The sequence below is a fragment of the Pelmatolapia mariae genome, linkage group LG7 (genome assembly GCF_036321145.2).
Source record: "Pelmatolapia mariae isolate MD_Pm_ZW linkage group LG7, Pm_UMD_F_2, whole genome shotgun sequence".
NCBI classification, from domain to species: Eukaryota; Metazoa; Chordata; class Actinopteri; order Cichliformes; family Cichlidae; genus Pelmatolapia; species Pelmatolapia mariae.
The window spans coordinates 8,307,036-8,328,637 of record NC_086233.1 but is presented as its reverse complement, the minus strand read 5'-3'; the positions used below and the strand labels follow the sequence as shown (position 1 = coordinate 8,328,637).

General features: G+C 38.8%; 2 protein-coding genes across 2 annotated transcripts in view; both read right to left on the bottom strand.

Annotated features, from left to right (window-relative positions):
- cpne2 (copine II) overlaps positions 1-5,654 on the bottom strand; it is a 49,912-nt gene extending 44,258 nt beyond the window's left edge. Inside the window, exons 1-2 of the mRNA XM_063480510.1 lie at positions 5,442-5,654; positions 1,039-1,232 (exon numbers count right to left, since the gene is read on the bottom strand). Coding sequence (XP_063336580.1) covers positions 1,039-1,215 — 177 coding nt within the window. The 5' untranslated portion in view covers positions 1,216-1,232; positions 5,442-5,654. The remainder of the gene's footprint in view (positions 1-1,038; positions 1,233-5,441) is intronic.
- Positions 5,655-8,517: 2,863 nt separating this feature from the next.
- The window catches only part of nlrc5 (NLR family, CARD domain containing 5), a 38,823-nt gene continuing 25,738 nt past the window's right edge, over positions 8,518-21,602 (bottom strand). The window contains exons 40-56 of the mRNA XM_063477732.1: positions 21,428-21,481; positions 21,216-21,263; positions 20,860-20,943; positions 20,678-20,761; positions 20,518-20,601; positions 17,107-17,181; positions 12,874-12,951; positions 12,679-12,762; positions 12,082-12,171; positions 11,882-11,965; positions 10,850-10,933; positions 10,493-10,576; positions 10,312-10,395; positions 10,140-10,217; positions 9,077-9,160; positions 8,842-8,925; positions 8,518-8,736 (exon numbers count right to left, since the gene is read on the bottom strand). Of these exons, the coding sequence (XP_063333802.1) occupies positions 8,655-8,736; positions 8,842-8,925; positions 9,077-9,160; positions 10,140-10,217; positions 10,312-10,395; positions 10,493-10,576; positions 10,850-10,933; positions 11,882-11,965; positions 12,082-12,171; positions 12,679-12,762; positions 12,874-12,951; positions 17,107-17,181; positions 20,518-20,601; positions 20,678-20,761; positions 20,860-20,943; positions 21,216-21,263; positions 21,428-21,481 (1,345 nt within the window). The 3' untranslated portion in view covers positions 8,518-8,654. The remainder of the gene's footprint in view (positions 8,737-8,841; positions 8,926-9,076; positions 9,161-10,139; positions 10,218-10,311; positions 10,396-10,492; positions 10,577-10,849; positions 10,934-11,881; positions 11,966-12,081; positions 12,172-12,678; positions 12,763-12,873; positions 12,952-17,106; positions 17,182-20,517; positions 20,602-20,677; positions 20,762-20,859; positions 20,944-21,215; positions 21,264-21,427; positions 21,482-21,602) is intronic.

Sequence of the window (21,602 nt, the reverse complement as noted above, 5' to 3'; positions counted from 1 at the left end):
GATGTCATTAGAAAGAATGCTTCACTTTTTACAGCTAAATGCTTTTCTAGTTAATTTTTGATGATCTCAAAGCATTTTTAATCCTCAATTTACCAGTTATTGAGTGTTAAAGTGAAGTAAGCTTGTCAAATTGTAAACATTTCTCTTATATTCTGTGAACACATTCCTTTTCCATTCCAGGCAACTCAAATGCAGCAACAGAATCCACACTTCTAATTGGAAATATGGCTTTCACTTCAGTTTAACTCTGCACCTTTAAAGAGAAATGTCATCAGTAGCAGATTTTGGTGTTTCCTCTTATTTGGTGCTTTTCCAAAGTTTAAATCAGAAAAAAATATTTGTTTAACATAATGATGCATCCTCGTGAAACCTGAGATTTTATGGCAATGATTTAAAAATGTCAAACATGTATTACTGACTCTCTTTCCGTTTTTTGTGCCTTTGCCCGAGTCTACACTACTTGTCTTAGATTGGAATGCCGCTCATAAATCTTGCAACATCCTATTGGGCTCAGCATGCCATGGCTGATGCCAGATGGTCAAGACATCATGACTTTGGATCTGACTCACAACCTATAGGCTCTTCCTGCAGAGTATCATAGACTACAAACAAAACCTTCTGGTTCCCTTTCCTCGAGGAGCCAGCATGGTGGATGTAACCTTAAAAGCACTTCTTAGAATTATTCAAATTTTCCATCCTCCCCTCAATCTTTTTATTTCTGCACTTTAATCTTCTCTCTCCACCTCCCAGGAGTCGCTATACACAGTGTGAAGAAGCGCCAACATGGGTTTGACTACTTATGATCTTAACAGTAATATATCAACTCTCTGTTCGGCCTTTCCTCTTCAGTCTGCCATTCCATTCTCCATTGATTCTGCACCATTAAAACAAAACAATCCTCTCATTTCTCATGTCATTTTCTGTAGTCTTTCTCATCACTTGTTCATAAAGGTGTGGGAAACAAATTTCCCACACGTGGGACTAATAAAGGTTATCTTATCTTATAAAGGATGTATGTCTCTCCATCCTTTACTGTACCTCCACCCAGTTTCCATCCACTTCGTGGAAGAGAACGCAGAATGGATCCGACTTGGAGGCTACATCTCGATCTAGCAGGCTGGACGCAGTGACCGACAACTCCACCCGAGTGACACAGTGCTGAGGTCCGACACTGCGCTTCTGGCCATCAGTGGCCAAGCCCAGTGTGTAGGCCATGGTCACACCTGATCACCCTGAAGGAAAGCAAACAGGCAGAAGTAGGCAAAAAGACTTTTAGTTTCATACTTGTACACATCTGAATCTTGACACTTAACCAAATATGTCATCCTGTCGATTGACAAAAAAAGATAAAACAGAGCTGCTGTGATTATTAATCACAAATCTCAGCACATTCTCAGCTTGTGCAATGAGAATATGTGCAGTGATATCATGACAGTGAACTAAAACTCTCTGCATTATGTGCAGTTAGCTGGTGGAAACATAACACCTGAAGATGCTACTTTTGGCTCTGTGAAGTGGTGAGGGTTATTTTTTCACAGACTAAATGAATTTATCCTCTGCAGAGTACCATCATAGCAGAGCTGTTACAGCCTGCATCACAGCATAGGAGCACATTCACTCCTATTCCTATAAACACCTTCTTCTGTACTTTTTCTGCATAAGTGTTTTCTTTCTAACATTCACTTTGTGATGGGAGCATCAGAGAGCAACCAAAGGATATCTGGCATATCAACCACCAACCTTTAGGTTTCTAGATGACCTGCTGTACCTCCTGAGCTGCAGCCACCCGGAATAGAACATAGAAAATATATTATATGTTCAAAATGAGAAAATGTACTATTTTAAGACAGCATTAAGGTCATTATGAAATTGCTGACAGCAACACAACAGTGTATACATGTCTGGGAACTGAGGAGACCTGCTGCTGGACTTTCGGGAGAGGCAAGCCACCCCATTTTTGTTTGATATAGGATTCTAGCTGCTCAGCAGCACTGGATCTCTGTTGTATCTTTTCTTTACACTAAATTTTTCCAACAGCTAAATGGTCTGGACTGTAGGCAGGTCAGTTTAACACCCGAGCTCTTATACTGTGCTGTTGGAGTAGCTGTGGTTGGGCTTTATCTTGCTGAAATATGCAAGGCCTTGCCTGAAAAAGGGGTCGACTGGATGCGGCCATATGTTGATCTAAAACCTGTATAAATCTTTCAGCATGGGCACATTGCTAACTCCATAGGCACTAATGCACCACCCTAACATACAAGATACAGGCTTTTGACTCGAGTTGGTCCAAGGTGCAAGCTTGATGGTCCCTCTCCTCTTTGGTCCATGTTTTCCAAACAGAATTTCTGTGTTCACAGGCAGCGATTCCTGGAAGTGTTCCCGAGCCCTTTAGATGATTTCCATGACAGAATCGTGCCCACTTTAAATGCAGTACCAGAGGATTACAGGCATTAAATAATGTTTTACCAGACTTGTCCCTTGTGCACAGAGATTTCTCTAGATTCTCTTTTGATGATATTATGTACTGTAGGTGAGGAGATATTCAAAGTCTTTGTAGTTTTATATTGATTCTGAAATATGCTGAAAATTGTTCCACAATTTGTGAAGATAGTTTTTTGCAGATTGTTGAACCTTGTCCCATCGTTACTTGTTCTTTTTATACCCCATCATCTTACTGACCTGTTGCCACTTAACCCAATTAGTCACAAAATGTTCCTCCAGCTGTTTCTTTTTAGTGCCACTTACTTTAACGGCCTTTTGTTTTTTTTTAATTTGTTGCTGCCATCAAATTCAAAGTGACCTTATACATCTTAAAATGACACATTTTCTCAGTTTAAACATTTGATATGCTTTCTACATGCAACTGTGAATAAAACATGTGTTTATGAGCTTTGCAAATCACTGCATTAACACCGGTGAACACAGGTATATCTGATAAAACTAAGTTATGGTCCTGTTCTATTTAGCATGTTGATGCCATTCTTGTCAGTGAGCATACACAATGCCAGCACCTCATCCAAATGGAACAGAGACATAATTAGAGTTATTAATTACACCTGTGTTTACCCTGAGCCAAAATGGCTGCTCAGTAAATGGACAATTAATTAGACCAAACTAAAACAGAGTGCAGGTACAGAAACTGGCTGAAACATTACCGAGGCTTAAAATGACAGAAACAGATGTGCAGAGATTTTCCTGTTAGGCTGTCATGAAAAAAAGATAAACAGCCAATATCAATATTATTCATAACCTATGGTCACCATCAGCTCAAAAGTATCTGCCAGTGCCACGAAGAGTGAGTAAATAAATGTGCTACTCTCATGTAATATAAATGTAAACAACTGTAGGTTGCTGTTACATACACACAGATGGCTGGTGTCCAGGATAAACCACAGTTTCCCTGACATAACTCTAACAGACAAACATGTGCATGTGCTCATCTTACGCTGTATCCAACCAAATCCTAAATTACTGGAGACACCGCTGAGGAGAGGACACGAGACGCTCCCAACACCCTGGGTGTCTGTATCTGTTGCCACGCAGAGAGCACAATTACAGAAATCAGTGTTTGACATTTGTCGAATATAAGTAACATTTTAATGTCACAGTTTTTTTTTTTTTTAAGTTGTTTGACATATGTGATATCTAACGAAATGAGTGGAAGTTTACCCAGATAACAGAATTAGTAAATCCCCATTACATCAGATCACCTTGAGAATTCGGCTTAATCATACAAATGGTTCTGTTTGGCTAAAAATACCCAATGAGTACAAATAAAACAACACTGGTGTAAAAAAAAAATCCACTGGGGGCATTATGAGAGTCATAGTTACCCTGTGATAAGCCCAATGATACCCAGGATTAAGCACTGCAAAGACACACACACACACACACACACACACACACACACACACACGCTGCCCTGAGCCCAGATCAAAGCCATTACCTCTAAACTAAAGAAGCCTCAGGCTAGGAACGGAAAAAACAGAAAGAGGGAATACACACACACACACACACACACACACACACACACACACACACACACACACACACACACACAAATCTTGAAACAATTGCTGAGTTTAGTAAAAAATGTTGTGAACATATTCTCAGTGGTATTGCATTTGAAATAATTCCCAGGTGGCTTTAAGGACAAATAAACAGCACAGCACCCCGTGTCCAGATCAGTGGTTTTGTTCTCACAGCGGCATGCTAAAAGGATGCTGTCTGTTGCTAAGATACTAATGTGTCATAAGCAGCGTGCTCCTCCCGCTCAGCTCCACTGTGATGTCACACTGGTAGTGGTGATGCACTGAAAATACCAGTGCAACATTTTCATTCACTCACTTCATCATTCATAGGTGGAGAAAAGCGTGTTTTGACTGGCTCAACTACTTTTACTCACTCGCTCATTGTTCGTGGTCTCAGTGGCAGTCTCCTGTATTTATAGATGCTATTAACAACTCCAGTGCAAGAAGGAGCAGAGTGGGATAAATCCAGCTTTAAGCAGACACCTGCTCTATCCCTTATATAGAAGTCTGAATGATTAAGATTAAAAAGGCATCACAGATTGCCAAATAGCATTATCAAAGAAAACATGGCTTCATGAAGTATGCTACATTGCACCAGAACAGCTTTAAAAGGTGTGCAGTATATTGCTCAAGTGAACTGTGCTGCACTTTAACTGGATTCAGGATAGGTCCGCAATATTTGAGACATCAGGGGGGAAAAACAGGATGAATGTTTTCTAAAAGCAACTGAACCTCACAAAACTGCATTTTTCTTGCACTGTGCCTCTAAAAAACCTAGAGCTGCTATTGCATCATTTTTGGCTACATGATGCACTTTGTGTATGAGTCCACTGTAGAAAGAAAACACAAACAAAAGCCAGGTCCAGGTGCAGGCCTCTGACTGTACTGACCGTGCCAAAAAGCTTCACACCTGCTCACACCTGCAGGATGGGCAGGCAGCTTAAAGTGACTGACTGAGGCGGAAAAAGCAAGGAAGCAGATGCCAACTTGTTAATACTAGCGGAAGGATCAGCACGCTTTAAGTTTAATTACAAGACCGGTGAGCCATATTGGTGCCAAAGTGTCCAACATCAGTGAAGAGTAGAATCCAAATCTGAATGAAGGAGAGAGATGTGCCAACTTGACCATTAAAACTCTCTTTCACACACACAAACACAACACCTGTCTATTCTGTACCATATTTCCTGTGATATTTTTTTGGTCCTACATGAAAGGTGCTCGTCAAAACATGACATCTTCCCCACATCCTTCCGTAATTAACCTCCAAGAGAAGCACACCGACTGTACATTTTGGCTGCAATGGTTATTTTTGCGTCTTAGTAGCTCCCCGGTTCCCCTTTGACTCGGGAGCTGCTGTCAGATCTCTTTCTTCTAATGTAAACCCAACAGGAAAATGTGAAACCGACTCACCTCGGTAAATGACGAACAACTTATCCGCCGCTTTTCACTTAAAAAAAATCTTTAAGTGCTGCGCACAGTGAAGAGAGAGGAAGAGCAGAGCCAATTTTCCTATAAAGGAGTGAAAGCTGAGGTTAACATTTTTTTATTATTAATTATTTTTTTTAACCGGAGTATCCTGGAAGGCGCAACAGTGTGTGAACACAAACCATCCTCGTAGCCTGGACTGTGCTCTCTGCGCCCGGCCACTGAAGGACGGAGTTTAATAAAGCCAACAGTGGTGGCCTCACAGCGGAAGTACGACAAATTCACTCCCAAAACAAAAGCGGAAGAGTCAAGCAGAAAAAACTACTTCCGGTTAGTCATTCATGAGCAATCAGTGTCTATATTTTCCATAAAATTACAGAACAGGGAAAAGATGCATTTTTTTTACCCTAGTTAATACGGGAAATGCATTTATTCCACATTTAACACATAATTTTTTTTTCAATTATTTTGATTTTTTTTTTACTTACTAAGTACTTAGTTTATCTTTAAAACATGAATTTAATCTTCTTTCTTGTGAATAGTACAGACATCAGGCCCCAAGTTTGTTCACTTTCTTTTAACACTACAGCCACATTAGATGTAAAATAAGGCTATTTACAGTACTCAAAAGCACGAAAGAATCAGCACTTTAAAGCATTATTTTGAAAGTATTTCCCAATGTTTTATGCTTCTGCTAACCGCAGCAAAGTCAAAGCATGTACATCTGCATGCGCAGTATTTTATGTGTTATGTATTCAGTCTTATTTTAGTTTCCATTGTTATTTAGTTGAATTTCAATAAAATGTAAATTACCCTTGTAAAAGTTTACATCTTTAGTCACATTTGCATGTTTTTATGTGCTGCGTATAAGCACCCCCACAGTTTCAGAGTTTCGTTGATCCTGGGGTATACACAACATTTTTCTGATAATTTCATATGAACATTGTGCAAGAATAGCAAGCAAAGCAAATCCTTCTTCTATGGAGAGAAATTTGCCTCCAGAGGGTTGCAAATGCGTACGATATGATCCACAAGCGTAAACTAACCTTTACAAATGTGTACAATGATTTGTGTCTAACTTTTTAAGGACTCACGAGTGCTTCAATCCACACACAAACACCTGAAGTGAAAGGACCCAAGTTTGGTAATCCTCATGCAGCCCATTCTGCAGTACCACTGTTAATCACAAGAGGGCGGAAAGCGAACATAAATTATAACATTTCACTGACGTCCACAGCTGCAAACGCAGCTGCTGGTGCCGCTGACGAGGAAACAGGAGAGGTATAAATTGTGCTTTCCACAATGAGCAGGACGTAAGATGACCTAACCTACACCAAAAAGATGTAAAGAAAAAGCATAAAGCAATCAGGTATCATCTTTTAATTGTTGACATTGAGCACAAACCTGAATTTTTTTTAAGTTGTATATTATAGTTGAGGTGCATATTTTTTCTATTAGACTTTATTTAACTGGCATGTATTGCTGGAGCAGATTTTGTTGAGTTCGTGCTTTGTTGATGTGTTTAAATTTAACATAATACTTTGTAAAACCGCTGACATAACAAAAAAAATAGAAGCTCAACTTAAAGTTTTCTAATTAGCAGGTGACAACTTCATGCAACTCATAGTCAGGGAATATCAAAAGTATCTGCAAGTTTTCTGTCAAGCACAACCTGCACACAAACCTTTCAAAAACTATATTTAACAGATTTTTAAATCCTTTCAGCAAGAACCAGTGTTGCTCCAAAAATCAAAGGAAAAATAAAAAAAACAAAACAAAAAACGGACAATTACACACAGGAAAAGAGAAAGGAATAAGGTGCATTACATTCAGAAATCAAAGCATCAACATGACTTTAGAAAGTCAGAAATACAACTGGTGTGACCTGCAAAAGTTACAGTATCTTCTTTTGGTCACAAAGCAAATACATTCCTATAAAAATATTTCTTTTTAAAATTTTTAACCCTGATTCAATCACAGCTCAATAAATAAATACCATGTCTTGTGTCCTCCTATGATAAACAGCAGAAATAAATACGCACATTGGATAGAGACCACGACCTAGAGTGACCATAGGAGCAGATAACTCTTCTTTTACTGTGACTTTGTGATTTCTTGTGTTTTCAGTAATGTGGCCTCTAATTATTGTAAACATTCCACAATGCAAATTGACTCCTTGTATCAGAGTCTGCAAAGATATATTCATCATTTCCTCACAGGAAAATAACACAGCGTGGCCTTTATTTTCACAGCAGTTTGGGTCGGTGTGAAGCTCAGTGGTGTGCTACTGAAAGGCGGAGCTCAACACAGGTTTAGTGATTTCACACTTTTTTTTAAGTGCATACATAAGTTAGTGTAATCTTTTTTAAAAGCCATCTATAATGTACTTTGTGACTTTTTCTAACTTTATTGTTTGAAATGATCCTGTCATATGAGAAATACTGTAGTCCCGTTATAACAGTAAAATATTATCTGTCCAATTCAGTAGGGAAGAATTTAGTCATGATTGTGATACATTAGTTAAAACTGAACACTCAACCTTTGGCGGAGCCTGCTTTGTGTATGTGTGTGTTTTTCCTTTCTCCCAGGAATTCACTGATAAAACAGGAAGCAGCTGGCCAGTCTCTCAGCATCACTCACTTGGGTGTCCTCGCCCACCTACTCGCCCGCCTGGGAAGGTGATGACAGTACACCCTCAGCCGTAAAAAACCCCTCATTCTACTGCTGATTAATACGACTCATTACAACAGTAAGTGTGTTATTTCAATGGCTTTGAAGGAAACACTTTTTGTTAAAAACTGCATGTCTTGTTAGCCGGACAGTGACAACAGCTTTTGAAAAAACGGTTTCAGTGACTTCCACCCGTCTCCTGCTTTGTGAAACCAAAGGCCAATCAGTGCAAAGTCAGGGATTTAAATAGTTTCAAAAATACATTATTTCTTCTTGTTCTAACAAACTTATTTCAACTGTACAGCCGTGTTTTAATAGAGCAGCACTTAGAACCCCCCCCCCCCCCCCCCCCAAAAAAAAAAAAAACAAAACAAAAAAACAAAAAACCACTTCAAGCAAAAAAAAACAAACCAAATTTCTCACAGATTTTTAAGTCAATGTTGGCAGAAGAAGTGCTGGACTGTTCGTCTGCACTGGTGCTGATGAACTGGAATCGTACTTCTCAACTGTCCAGCAGTGCAGATCATATTAGGTGGAAGAGAAATTCATCCTCCTGTCCCTCAGACCGAGCCTATGGACATCACCCTCAAAGATTTTGTTCTTCCAGAGTCTGAAACCAAGTTCAATAATTTATAAAGACCAGAACATTACCACAACATTAGAAATTAATAAGGTTTCCTTGGATAATGCAGGTCTAGCAGTGCAGGAAGTTTACCTGATGAGTTGCAGAGCAGGGCAGAACCTTAAGGCGTTAAGCAGGGCCTCCGCTCCAGAAACACTCAAGCTGTTGCACTCGAGACTGTGAGAAATAAACACTTAATCTTTCATGTACTGAGACAAGAGTTGTTTTCCTTATTGGTTTTATAAATATAAGAAAGTCTAAATGAAAAGTGGAATGAAAAAAGCAAAACTCTTGCAGTTGCGGGTCTTTATGTGTGTGTTTTACTCACTCTATCTGAGTCAGCGTATGACAGAAAGGCAAAACCCTGGCCACTTCCAGTGCCACTTCATCACGACAGTTATTCCAACCCAGACTAGACAGACACCAAGACACAGAGAGGTTTAATGAACAGAAGCTGAAGCATCACGCAAAAATGTTATCCTAAGATGCAAATATCATAAATTACTTTTAATTAAAAACTAGAGAGTTATGTACAATAATACCTTAAATAATTAAATAAACAAATCCTTAAAATGTGTGGTGCTGTGTAAAATGTAGGCAAAAACAGAATGAAATGATCTGCAGAGTTCATAAATCCATATTCTGTTCATAAGCTGCAATAGAAAACATCCAGTTTTTAAACTGAGAAAAATATTTACTCATTTAGTATTTGATGGGGTCATAGTGTCTCAGAAAAGCTGGGACAAGGGCAACAAAAGGGTGGAAAAGAAAGTGGCATTATAAAGAAACATGTGGAGACCATTTTGCAAATAATTAGGTTAGTATGCAACAGGTTGGTCACATAGTGGGGTATAAAAAGAAGCAGTGATGAACAGAGGCTGAACAATCTGCAATAAAAAAGCCTGAATATCTTCTCATACAGTGCATGACATCATCAGAAAGATTGAGTGGATCTGGAGAAATCCCTGTGTGCAAGGGACAAGGCCAAAAATCAGTATTGGATGCCTGTGATCTTTGTTCCCTCGGATGAAAATGCATTAAAAACAGGCATGATTCTCTCACGGAACTCCCTCAGGACTACTTCCAGAAATCACTGTTTGTGAACACAGTTCATCCACAAGTGCAAGTTAAAGTTCTACCATGTAAAGAAGAAGCCATATGTGATCACAGTAACTTTAAAAGGAGCTAATATTTTTCTACATTAATGCTACATTTCAGTTTAAACCTTTGATGTGTTTTCTATTTTCTATTGTGAATAAAACATGAGTTTACAAGATTTACAAATCATTACATACAGTGTGTGCCAACTCTTATAGAACTGACATGTCCATGTGTAGAACACAGAACACCACCAGATTATTAAATGTTTGATCACTTTTGCTTTATCTTACCCAACTTCCTGTATGAGGGGACAGTGAGCCAGACTGGCTACAACAGCACGCAGCTCTGAAGTCCCAACAGAGGTCAGGCTGAATTATTGTGCAAAAGACAAAAAACAATTAGTAAGTGTAGTCACCTATGTGAGCTGTGATTCTGAAAATAATCAAAGCAAACAAGTCTTACTTAATCTTTTTGAGGTTCTTCATGCACATTATGGCTTTGGAAAGGCTATTGGAGCCTTCATGGTCAATATGGTTGAGCGAAATGCTACAAATGACACAGAAATACAGAAGAACAAAAAGGCTGAATAAGTGAGGGGAGAAACACATATCAATAAGAACATATAACCCTGGATAAGACTTACTCTAACACACTGAGGTGTTTCAATGATGGGAAAATGAGGGCCATCCTGGCAGCAGTGAGGTTTCCCAGTGTGTTATCGGACAGACTGGAAGAGTGCACAAAAAGACATATAAATATGTACATTTTAAAACAATCTTTGAGTTGCATGAGTTAAATGCCAATTAATGATATAGCCAAATATATAAAACTCAGCTTTTCCAAAGAAAATAAACAATTTTGAAGATTAAAATGTTCACTCAAAAGTTTTGAGGGCTTATTTTGTGCACTTCTTTAGCCAAGTGCGTGCACATACAAACTCTTGCATAGTGTTGCAATCAAGTGCCAAAAGCACATTTACAGGAATGAAACACATTCTCACCAGAGCTCCTCCAGGTGGCTGCAGACTTTCAAAGCCTCGAGCAGCTTCTCTCCTGATTGGTCACTGATAAGGTTCTTTGACAGCCTGGAGGATAAACACACACAGCAAGAAAAGCAAAATTACTCATTTTTAATAACTGTTAATGGACCATGTAAAGTGTTCTGTCGATAGTTTGTTTTTTTGATTATTCCACTTGATGGTGCCAAACCCTAACTCAAACTTTACTTTTAAATTATATGGATAATAGACACCCTACACATAACAGTGGATTGATATAGCTCAATTAAATCTGTTCTATAGGTAACTGGAAACCCCTTTGAAACTGTGCCATAAACTACCTAAACGCTTCAACTTTGCAATAATATCATTTACAGCTGATCACGGAATATCTAGGACCAAAGAAATTTCACAAGCTGACTTGACTTATTCTTTCACAACTGTTTGCAAAGACATACTGCATGGCTGGGTGTTTGATTTGATACATCTGTGGCAAATGGACTGAAAACACCTGAATTCAAAGATTACGAGATTTGGCCCAGTATTTTTGTCCTTATGGGATAGATTGCATTAGTTACTGGAAGAACTTTGGATTGAATTTTGTGGCTGTCAGTCAAACACACTTGGAAGGAAGAACCTGCTGCATAGTGCAAACAGTTGGTCCCCATAAAGGGCCGATAAAATTGCTGTAACATTCTGAATGACTTGCACGTCTCATCATGTGGTTCTGATTTATGGCCCAGCATGTACTAACATTTTTATTATTGGATTGTTTAAAAAAAAAAGACAAAGAAACTACTTCACACTCATGTTGTATATGACAGGATAAATGGAACTTGGCATGAGTATAGTCTACAGAAGATTGGTCGTGTGACATAAACATAAAGTATTTTAAAGCATTAATAAAAACATTACTATTTCTCTTGGGGTGAAGGTGAACATATCCTGGAAAAAACATGTTCGAAATGCAGCTATAATGTTTTGGAGATCAGTAAAATACAAACTTTCCATCTTTCCCACCCCCTGTGTACATACTTTATCTTCTTGAGCTCTTTCCAGTTCGGAATGAGCCTGTTCAGCTCTTCTATTCCTCTGCAAGCCATCCTCCAGCCCTCCAACCTGAGAAAGAGCAAATCCAACATTCTCAAAGCCAAGCTTCTTCTTTTTTTAATGACAGACTGACAGAATGTGAATGGTAATGTGCAGTGAGCGCTAGGTATGAATGAAAGACTCACTCTATCTGCTCTAAATGTGCGTGTCCCTTTGTGGCAGCCAAGAGATCCACAACGCTGAGATTGTCCATTGCTGTGATAATCTCATTCAGCCTGGCATACACACAAAATGTATTAGTTATGTTAGGTAGATATGTATTTTGATGAGGATTTATAGCCATGGAAATATGATCTGTATTTTTAAAATGCATAAAAGGCTTTGACATGTGCTGACCAGGCACCTTGCCAGCTACATTTTACAGCTTAGCACTATGAGAGAACTGGGAACGATAAGGGATAAATTTGTCCCTGGGGTTGGGTGGGGGGTGGGGGGATTAGTAGGATCAGATTCTACTAACTAATTATGAGGTTCATAAGAGCCTGATGACATGCTGGTATGACAAACAGCACCAACAGTGGCTGCAGGACAAAAAGCAGCATGTGCATTATAGTGTAAATGCAGAGTGAAGTGCACTGTAGTGAAAACAGCAAAGATGACTGCCTGGAAGAGTTTTGATCTCTGTTCAATAAATCCTGAAGACTATGTGGTAAAGAACAAGCCAAGAATTACTTTAGCTCTTGGATTCTGACTACTGCAAAGAAACTGAGAGTGTTTCTTACCTGAGACGGCGAATAGAGTTGATATTTCTTAGAGCTCGTGCCAAACACATCCTGCTCTCCTCATTCAGTGCCACAGAATCCAAACTTAGGGTGCACAGAAAACACAGAAAAAAACTGAAATTTTTAACAGCTTCTTTATTTTATCCAACAGAAAAAACAGCTGTATTGTTATATTTGTGTGTGTGCATGCCTTACCAAAGGTCTTCAAGAATAACACACTGTCCCAGTGCTTCAATGAGCTGCAGTCCTCCAGGCAAAACACAGTGGGAAAGACTACAGCAGAAAAGTTCCATTGTGAACAAATGTTTATTCACTGTGTGTAACATTTTACAGCAGCCTAAATATAAGTTCATATTCTAGACCAGGGGTAGGCAACCTTTCTGATGACGAGTGCCATTTAAAATTTCCTCAGAAGTCAGTGTGCCATATGACTGCATTAGCAATAAATTTAATAACGCTCTATATAGAACCACTTTATAGAATTATATTTGTTTGCAGATGTTGGCAGCTATCAGCGAATAGTTATCAGCTATATTGAAACAAAAAAAGACACTTTTTATCCATAACAAGAACTCCATAACAGCAAATGAACTGTACAACAGAAAATACAAATGCTATTTATGGTCTCCTCACAACAATGATAAGAAAAATAAACTGGGCCAATATGGCATGTTTGTTAATACAGAGACACACATGTTAATGTGACCTCTGGTCTCCCACTCAGAGACACGGGTCTCCGAGTGTCCAGCATTCAGACGGCTACCTGAGGACACTCATGTGAGAGAAAATCTGCTCACACAGATATGTAGAGCCAAATACTGTCAATAAGGCCTCTGCAATGTTCTGAAGACAGTTAAACTTGTCAGGTAGTGATGTCCAGCAGGTGAAAATGCAGCTCCATGAACACGCACATCTGTGGATTCCAGCTGCTTCGATGTCGCATTAACTGGCATTAACTCAGCCAGTTAATGCGAGACAAATTAGCTGCTCATTAAAGATTTCTGGTTTGATCAGAAAATAAAACATTGGTCCATACACCTGAAAGTCCCAAAAATGCATTGTGTCTCGAGTCTACGGATGTATCCGTGTATTTCCGTGGTGCTGATGCTGTGATGAGCGGAAAGCTCCTGAAGCTTTTGAAGTGTCGGAATGTGGAAAGCTGACAACGTCCCTCTTACCAGTAGGCTAAGTTATTTTTAGCCAATTACAAGTTGAATCTGGTAGTTGAGGTTGTTAGCTAAGATACTGTCATTAAGAAGAGGCACAACTAATGTGTCTATGCGAGCTGATTTGCGATGTGCACTGCTGGCCCGGCCATTTATTTTTTGATGCACCTTCTCAGATTAATTCACTGCATGTCGTGCCCAAGGCTGGACTGGGACAAAAAAACGGCCCGGGCATTTTGACTAAAGACCGGCCCACCAGGTATTAAAGCCATAAAGCCTTTGAATGAAAACAAATGCTGTTGTGACAGTGATGTACACTGTCTTGTTGGTATATGTATGATTTCTATTCATTTTACGTCAGATAAAAACTTTGGTTGTAAGCTTCAGATAATTATTTAATAACAGCCAGACATTTTAAATCAGAATAAGAAAGTATTTCTTTGTGCCCCCCTTTCCCTGTTAATGCCCTACCTGGCCCCCCTGGCAAAACTTTGCTAGACCCGCCCCTGCACAGTTACCAGCTGTCAGCTACTTAGAAAAGGATCCTGGTGTTAATTCTCTCAGAAACAGTTTATAACTTCCCTTCAATTCATTCATGTCACCTAAAAGGTAAACCTGTTTCTCCATCACCTGTTCAGCTCTGATGATTCAGTAAGGGCATCTCCTGGTTTCATCTGCATGTTTCCCTCTCACCAGATATACAAACCACCATCATGACCAGCAGCTTTTACAGCTGTGGCTCCAGCAAACATCAGCTGATACTAGAAATTAATATTAAATAAATTCTAACAACAGCTGATCAAGCTTAAACGTGCTGCTGTTGTTTAGCGCGACATCCGGCGGTTTCCTCTTTCTGGCGCAAAGTGGGCGATAAACAAACAAGAGAGAAAAGCCGATCAGCTGCTCATTGATCAGTTTCATGATTGAAGTAGAAACAGGAGAGAATGACAGGAGAAGAAGATGCAGCTGTGCAGCGTAACGACAGAATAAATCCAGCGTTCTTTTATGGGCTCAAAATGTGGTCATAAATATTTTGTACTTGTAAATCAGGATTTGTATGTGTAAAAAGAATTTGTGTGTGTGTAAAAAAGATTTGTGTGTGTGTAAAAAAGATTTGTGTGTGTGTAAAAAAGATTTGTATGTGTAAAAAGAATTTGTGTGTGCGTAAAAAATATTTGTATGTGTAAAAAAGATTTGTGTGTGCGTAAAAAAGATTTGTGTGTGGACTTAGCCAAAAACCCCCCTGCAAGTTACAAGTACGAATTTTGACCCTATTTTTCTTCCTTTCATCTGATTGGTCAATGTCATGTCAATCACAAATGTAATAATCCAATCAGAGAACAGATGGGTTTGGCTGTCAGAGGGGCACTTTTTTTGAACTGCAGGTCTTTGAAGGGAATAAATGCCCTTTTACATGCCAACCCTGCGTTTTCCTTCATCACCACGAAGGAAAACAGTCTGTGGTTGTCCGAGTTTGGTGATTTTTGTGTGACAGGTCTACGTGCTTAATACAGGGACTTCCACAGCCTTTTCAACAGCGCTGCGGACCGCGGGGGGGGGGGGGGGCAGTGTTTTGGAAATGACAGTCTTCATTACAAAGCTTTCTTCGTTATGAATTAGCATACATGTTTTTATTGAACATTTGAAGAACTAGCAAAAAAACCCCGAAACTCTTGTAGAGGACATAAAGTCAGAGATAGAAACGACAAGGAGCAGGTGCATCTAGTACAGGTAGAGCTGCTGCAAAAACCCACAGAGCCCAGCAGCCAGCGCAACAAATTCTGGATCCTTTGCTTTTAGTTAGCAGTTAGCATTAGCAGCACATCCTGCTTCCGATGTGAAAGGACTTTTATGCTGCGCACTGTGACTCACAGCAATGGTCCCGGGTCAGCCCTGACTTTGTGTTAAACTAATCCTAAAGTAATGATGGTATTTCTAACCACTGACATACCACAACTTTATCCTTTCAACAGCTGCTGAAAGTTAGCGGACCTAGCTGCTATCGGATATTTATATAGAGATCCTCCAGCTTCAAACTGTATTACCCTTCAAGGACCTGCAGTTCAAAAAAGTGCCCCTCCGATAGCCAAACCCATCTGTTCTCTGATTGGATTATTACATTTGTGATTGACATGACATTGACCAATCAGGTGAAAGGAAGAAAAATAGGGTCAAAATTCGTACTTGTAACTTGCAGGGTTTTTTTTGGCTAAGTCCACACACAAATCTTTTTTACGCACACACAAATCTTTTTTATGCACACACAAATCTTTTTTAAACACACAAATCTTTTTTACGCACACACAAATTCTTTTTTACACATACAAATCTTTTTTACATATACAAATCTTTTTTACATATACAAATCTTTTTTACGCACACACAAATATTTTTTACGCACACACAAATCTTTTTTACACACACACAAATTCTTTTTACACATACAAATCCTGATTTACAAGTACAAAACTGATTTACAAGTACAAAATATTTATGACCACATTTTGAGCCCATATTCTTTTCATTCTAGCTAAAGTACGGGACAAACTGTTCCTTCTCAGCTCAACACGAAACGCGTAATAATTTCTCTGAATGCGGGACGATTCCGTTTGTACGGGACGGTTGGCAACTCTACTAACTAACCTTATGGATAAAATAAAGTTCACTATCAGTAAAATCATAGCACCCACCCAGCTGTATAGAAACTCCGTCATGCTAGCTAGCACGCAGTACGAATTATTGTAACTGACTGTAAAAAGTCAGCACAACGAAAATAAACTCCACCTAAACTTGGTTTATATCTGACCCAGATAGACTGCAGGTCATAACTTCTTACCTGAAGTTCAGCTCACCTGACACTCGGACCGGCGGCTGCCTCGGGTCTCTGCTCCTCCTGCCTCCCCTCTCCCTCATCCACCTGCTGGCCTCCACCACTTGTTAATTTTACTGAATCTGTGGAAGCTCCGCCATAGCCACCACCAAACAACTGAGTTATTTTTACAAACCGGCCAGCATCTGGCCAATCCACCACCTTTCATTGTTTATACCGTTAAAAAAAAAAAAAAAAAAAAAAATCATCGGGCCACCGAGCAAATGCCCGATGGCCAGTCCAGCTATGGTCGTGCGTGCCATCAGTTAACCCTTCACGTGCCAACGGTGGCACGCGTGCCTAGGGTTGCCGACCCCTGTTCTAGACATTATTTTTCACATAGTCATGTACAGAAGTACATCCACACTCATCTTATATATCATAAATGCTTACTTGAGTGATCGTAGACAGGGCAGAAATGTGGTCATATTCTGAGCTGCCGTCTCACTAATCTGATGACCCGACAGACTGGAAGAAAAATGAGGATGGTTAGAGCCACCCAGCGCTCGGTATAACACATTCTGAAGTAACTCTTACTGTAATCACATTACATTTTTCAGTAATATATTACTACTATATTACTAAATTTAGTATTACATTACATTTACTTATGTTGCTACTTGCATTACAAAGGCTCAGTAGGCCAGACAGACAAAAAGGAAAAAAAAACAAAAAACATCTAACAAGCCTTTATTTTTCTTGTTTTTGTGCTACAATCAGCTGATTTCACTTTGTGTGCCAGGAGGAGAAAAATAGTGGACATTACATTACTTGCACAAGAGGACAAGCCTGCAACAGTGAAGTTCAAAGTGCATTAAGGACAAAAATTACTAGATTATAATCGTTCCACAAGTTCATCTCTTTGCAAGCATTTGCACACACAGCAGCCAAGATCCAAAAGTGATATTAAACCTGAGTGTACGCCAACCTCAGCCCAGCGGCCTGACCCCGAACTTCAGCTAACAAATACAATAACGAGGCTTGTAGCACTGCAGTCACCATTTCTACTTATACATTATTTTACAGCTGAATCATTGTTGTGATAACTTTAAACTCTCTTTGGGTTGGATTTCATCTTTGCTCTGTGTTGTCAGTTTTGTGATCACCCATAAAAACTAAAAGGAAGATTGTATGTGTGTACCTTCATTAGGATAGGAATTTATGTTGGTGTGTAGAACTGCAGCCTAAGGTTTATATTGCCAACTGTTAATTATGTGACAATGAGTGATGGGAATAACGGCGTTACAAGTAACGGCGTTACTTTTTTCAGTAACAAGTAATCTAACTAATTACTATCGTTATCTATCGTTACAATGCCACTACCATTACTAACAAGAAAATGCGGTCACGTTACTACTTTTTCAACAGACGGTTGAAGCTGTGTTCATCTTACTGCACCTTATATCAGTTGCACGGAAGTAGCTGTCTATGTAAGTAATCTGGGCGCTACAGCTTTAAGCAGCTGCGCGCGCTCCCGCGGGCGGCAATCACTGTCTGGTAGACGATCACTTTTTGGCACAACACCTGGAGCTAAGGTGGCAAAACAATTGCATGAGTGCTGCTGTTTGACTGAGGAAGAATAAAGTAGCGTGGTAAGCCAATCACATGACCACTTTAAGATGACAAAGCAACAAGGTGATATATACCAGTTTTTAAATTGTGTTGATAGGCCACGTAAAACCAGAGTCATGATAAACAATATATACGAGTGTTTTTTCCTCAATAGTTTCGTCACATTTAACGTCTAAGGACAGCGCCAGCAAGCACTCTCTGCTTATGAGCAAAAAACAAGAAACAAAACAAAACAAAAAACAGCCCGTTCGTGTTGGTGGAAAAATGTAACATGTCGACCAATCAAAAAATGATATGGCAACATGACATTTGGGTGTTTAGGAAGAGGGGGAAGTTTTAGGAGTGACGGCGAGAGAGAGAGAGAGAGAGAGAGAGAGAGAGAGAGAGAAAGACAGCAGAAAAAAGAGAGAGAGCGAGTTTTGAGATGTTGAGAGATTTGTGACATTTAGCGTGTTTGGAGTGTGTAGTTAATGTGTTGTCTTGTGTAGTTAGTGTGTAGTGTTGTGGATAGTTTTCTGTTGTGTGTCAGAACAATGAGGCGACTGCTGTCTCCAGGTAGAAAAAGGAGTGATACACCTGCTGCTGTCAGACCTGCAGGTATCAGGCTGTGATGTTCTCCTTTATAGTGGACAGAAATAATTTGTGTGGCATCTTATTGAATGCAGAACAGCTGATTGTTATATAAATAGTTTGAAATGGTTATTAAAAAAGGGTAAAAGGTAAATGGCTGCAAATAACTTTGTTATTTGCAAAACTTGTGCATATGATTTTAAAATTGACAATTAATATTTGCATTTAAAGTTATGAAATATGATTCAATAAACATGTTTGTGATTGTTACAGTAAAAAATATCACTTTTCTACTCTGATTTTATGTTTTTTGTCTGATTTTAGATCAACTGTGTTAATACAGTATATCAAAATAAAAACATAACTGTAAATTCAGACACGTGAGGTTGTGCTGAAAAGGATGATACCAAACAAGACAAATAAATAGTTTTTAAAGGTAAAATCAAAAGTAGTAAAAATGGCCAATTATAACTTGGACCCCAGAGGGTTAAACATTTTTTTTTTAAGTAACGCAATAGTTACTTTTCAAGTAGTTAATTACTTTTAGAATCTTGTAACTCAGTTACTAACTCAGTTACTTTTTTGAAGAAGTAACTAGTAACTATAATTAATTACTTTTTCAAAGTAACTTGCCCAACACTGGTGACAATGCATTTAGGTCATTATACAGAGTAACATGAATGTAATGTAACAAATATTGTAACAAATCCTTCCTTTGGTGAGAAATTAAGTAATTTACTGCATCACCTTTAATTACTTTACATTACTTTGAGCAGTGACCCTCTACATTGGATCCACCTGTCCACAGAAGATCATGAAAACAGTTCACCAGGGAGTGTGAAGGGAAAGGTGTTTATTTATCATACTGGGCCTTTATTCTGGGCCTCACTAAGAATGGCTTATATATTTGGGTTTTTTATGAGCCTGTCACTTCTTCCTCCACGTCTTCACTACACTTGTTAAATACATATACCAAGTTTCCAACTAAAAGCTCTTTGGGAACTACCGTGTTGATGAAAAATACTGTTTTATGCCTTTGAAACTGTGCTATCTTTGACATATATCAACTAAATGAGGACAAATTATGCTCCAGGCTGCTAGTAATGAAAATGGTTCTTTGCCAAGTTTTATGTGTAGGCACAGCACTGGTTCACCTTGAGTGTCTTTTCTGCGTCAGTGTTAAATGGCTGAATAAAAAACATTCCTATAAAAACGTTCAGGTACAAGAAAATCTGGTTTGCTGGAAACATATTACAAAGAAATAATGGGTGGCTCATTACTTTTGCACAGCACTATAGGTAACGCTGTGGAGCAGTCTTTAGCTGTACTGATGGTGACCGAACAAAGGAAAATAGAGGAAAGTGTTATAATTCCTCCTTAAATTGGGGACATTATATAATCCTAACAGCAGTTATGACAATCTGAGATATGGCCAACTTTCCAAGGTTTTGGAATCATGCAGTCCACAGCTGCTTTTTTATATTATTATCATTATTATTTTTATGAATGCTCTAATTTCCCAGATATCCTGAATGGAGCATTGGCCATATAGGTATTTGTACTGTCCAGTGGAAGAGTGTTGCTAAATGAATGAATCAATAAGGGGATTGAAAATTAATATTCTAAAAATGCTTCAGACAAGTTCTAAAATGTGTTGCTCACTTTAAGTGCTGAATTGTGTTAGGCTGCAGGAAGACCTGTGACAATGTCTCGAGCACAGTCACATCACTCTCTTTGGAAGCAATACTGTGGATGACAGAGACAATAGTTGTTATAGGAGATCTTTAAAAGTCATGTTGGTCAAATTTGAAAAGGTTCTGACCTGAGTGAAGTAAGATTGGGCAACCGGGGAAGAACAGAACAGAGAAACTCAGCTCCCTCTACACCGAGGCTGTTGTGGGAAAAACTGAATGGGAACAAACATATTTTTCTTTTTACTAATTTATTTCCCTTGAGTACTACAGAGTACATGGTAATGTTAAATACTGAAATGTGACTACTTACTCCAGTTCTGTCAGAAATGGACAACTCAGGATGACACTCTCTATGGATGTAAGCTGATACACGTTTACTGCACAGTCCACAAGGCTAAAGCAGAGAGATAAGAGGAATTCGTTTCCCTTTATACTGTCTTTGCTTTCAAAGGAATTCAGCCAGAGTGTGGTGTAAATTAATACAATTTACTAGAAAAAAAGAGCAACCTTTACAACAGTGGGCTTTTTCTTTTTGCCTGCAAGGTAAGCTAAATATATAGCATATGCACTGAGCAATATAGCAGTGCGTGGAGGCTGTAATCAAAGTGCGCATTTCTTGCAGGTATCATCAAAATGTAAAATAGAATGTATAAAATAAAAAAGCACCCAATTTTCTTTATGGCACTCGATTGAGCTGCATTTCCAGAGGGATCACTGCAAACAAACAAGCAAAAGACACAAATCAAAAATCTGAATCATTTGATTTCTAGAAACATTAAATTCAAAATAACTGTTATTTTATATTTACACTTTAATCAATAAACTCCCGAAGAGTACAGCTGCTGTCTATATAACAATCATTAAACAATAATCATTACCTGTCTGCCGTCAGTCCAGTGGAATTGGTCAGGTGGAGTGTGTTTTGATGAATCCTGGAAAATGAATATAGTTCACAGCTTTGACACACATACTGTATCTTTATTTGGGCAATGCTATAATATATTTGATTTGTTTAAAAGGAGCATGTCCTGATATGTGTGTTCGTTTGCATCT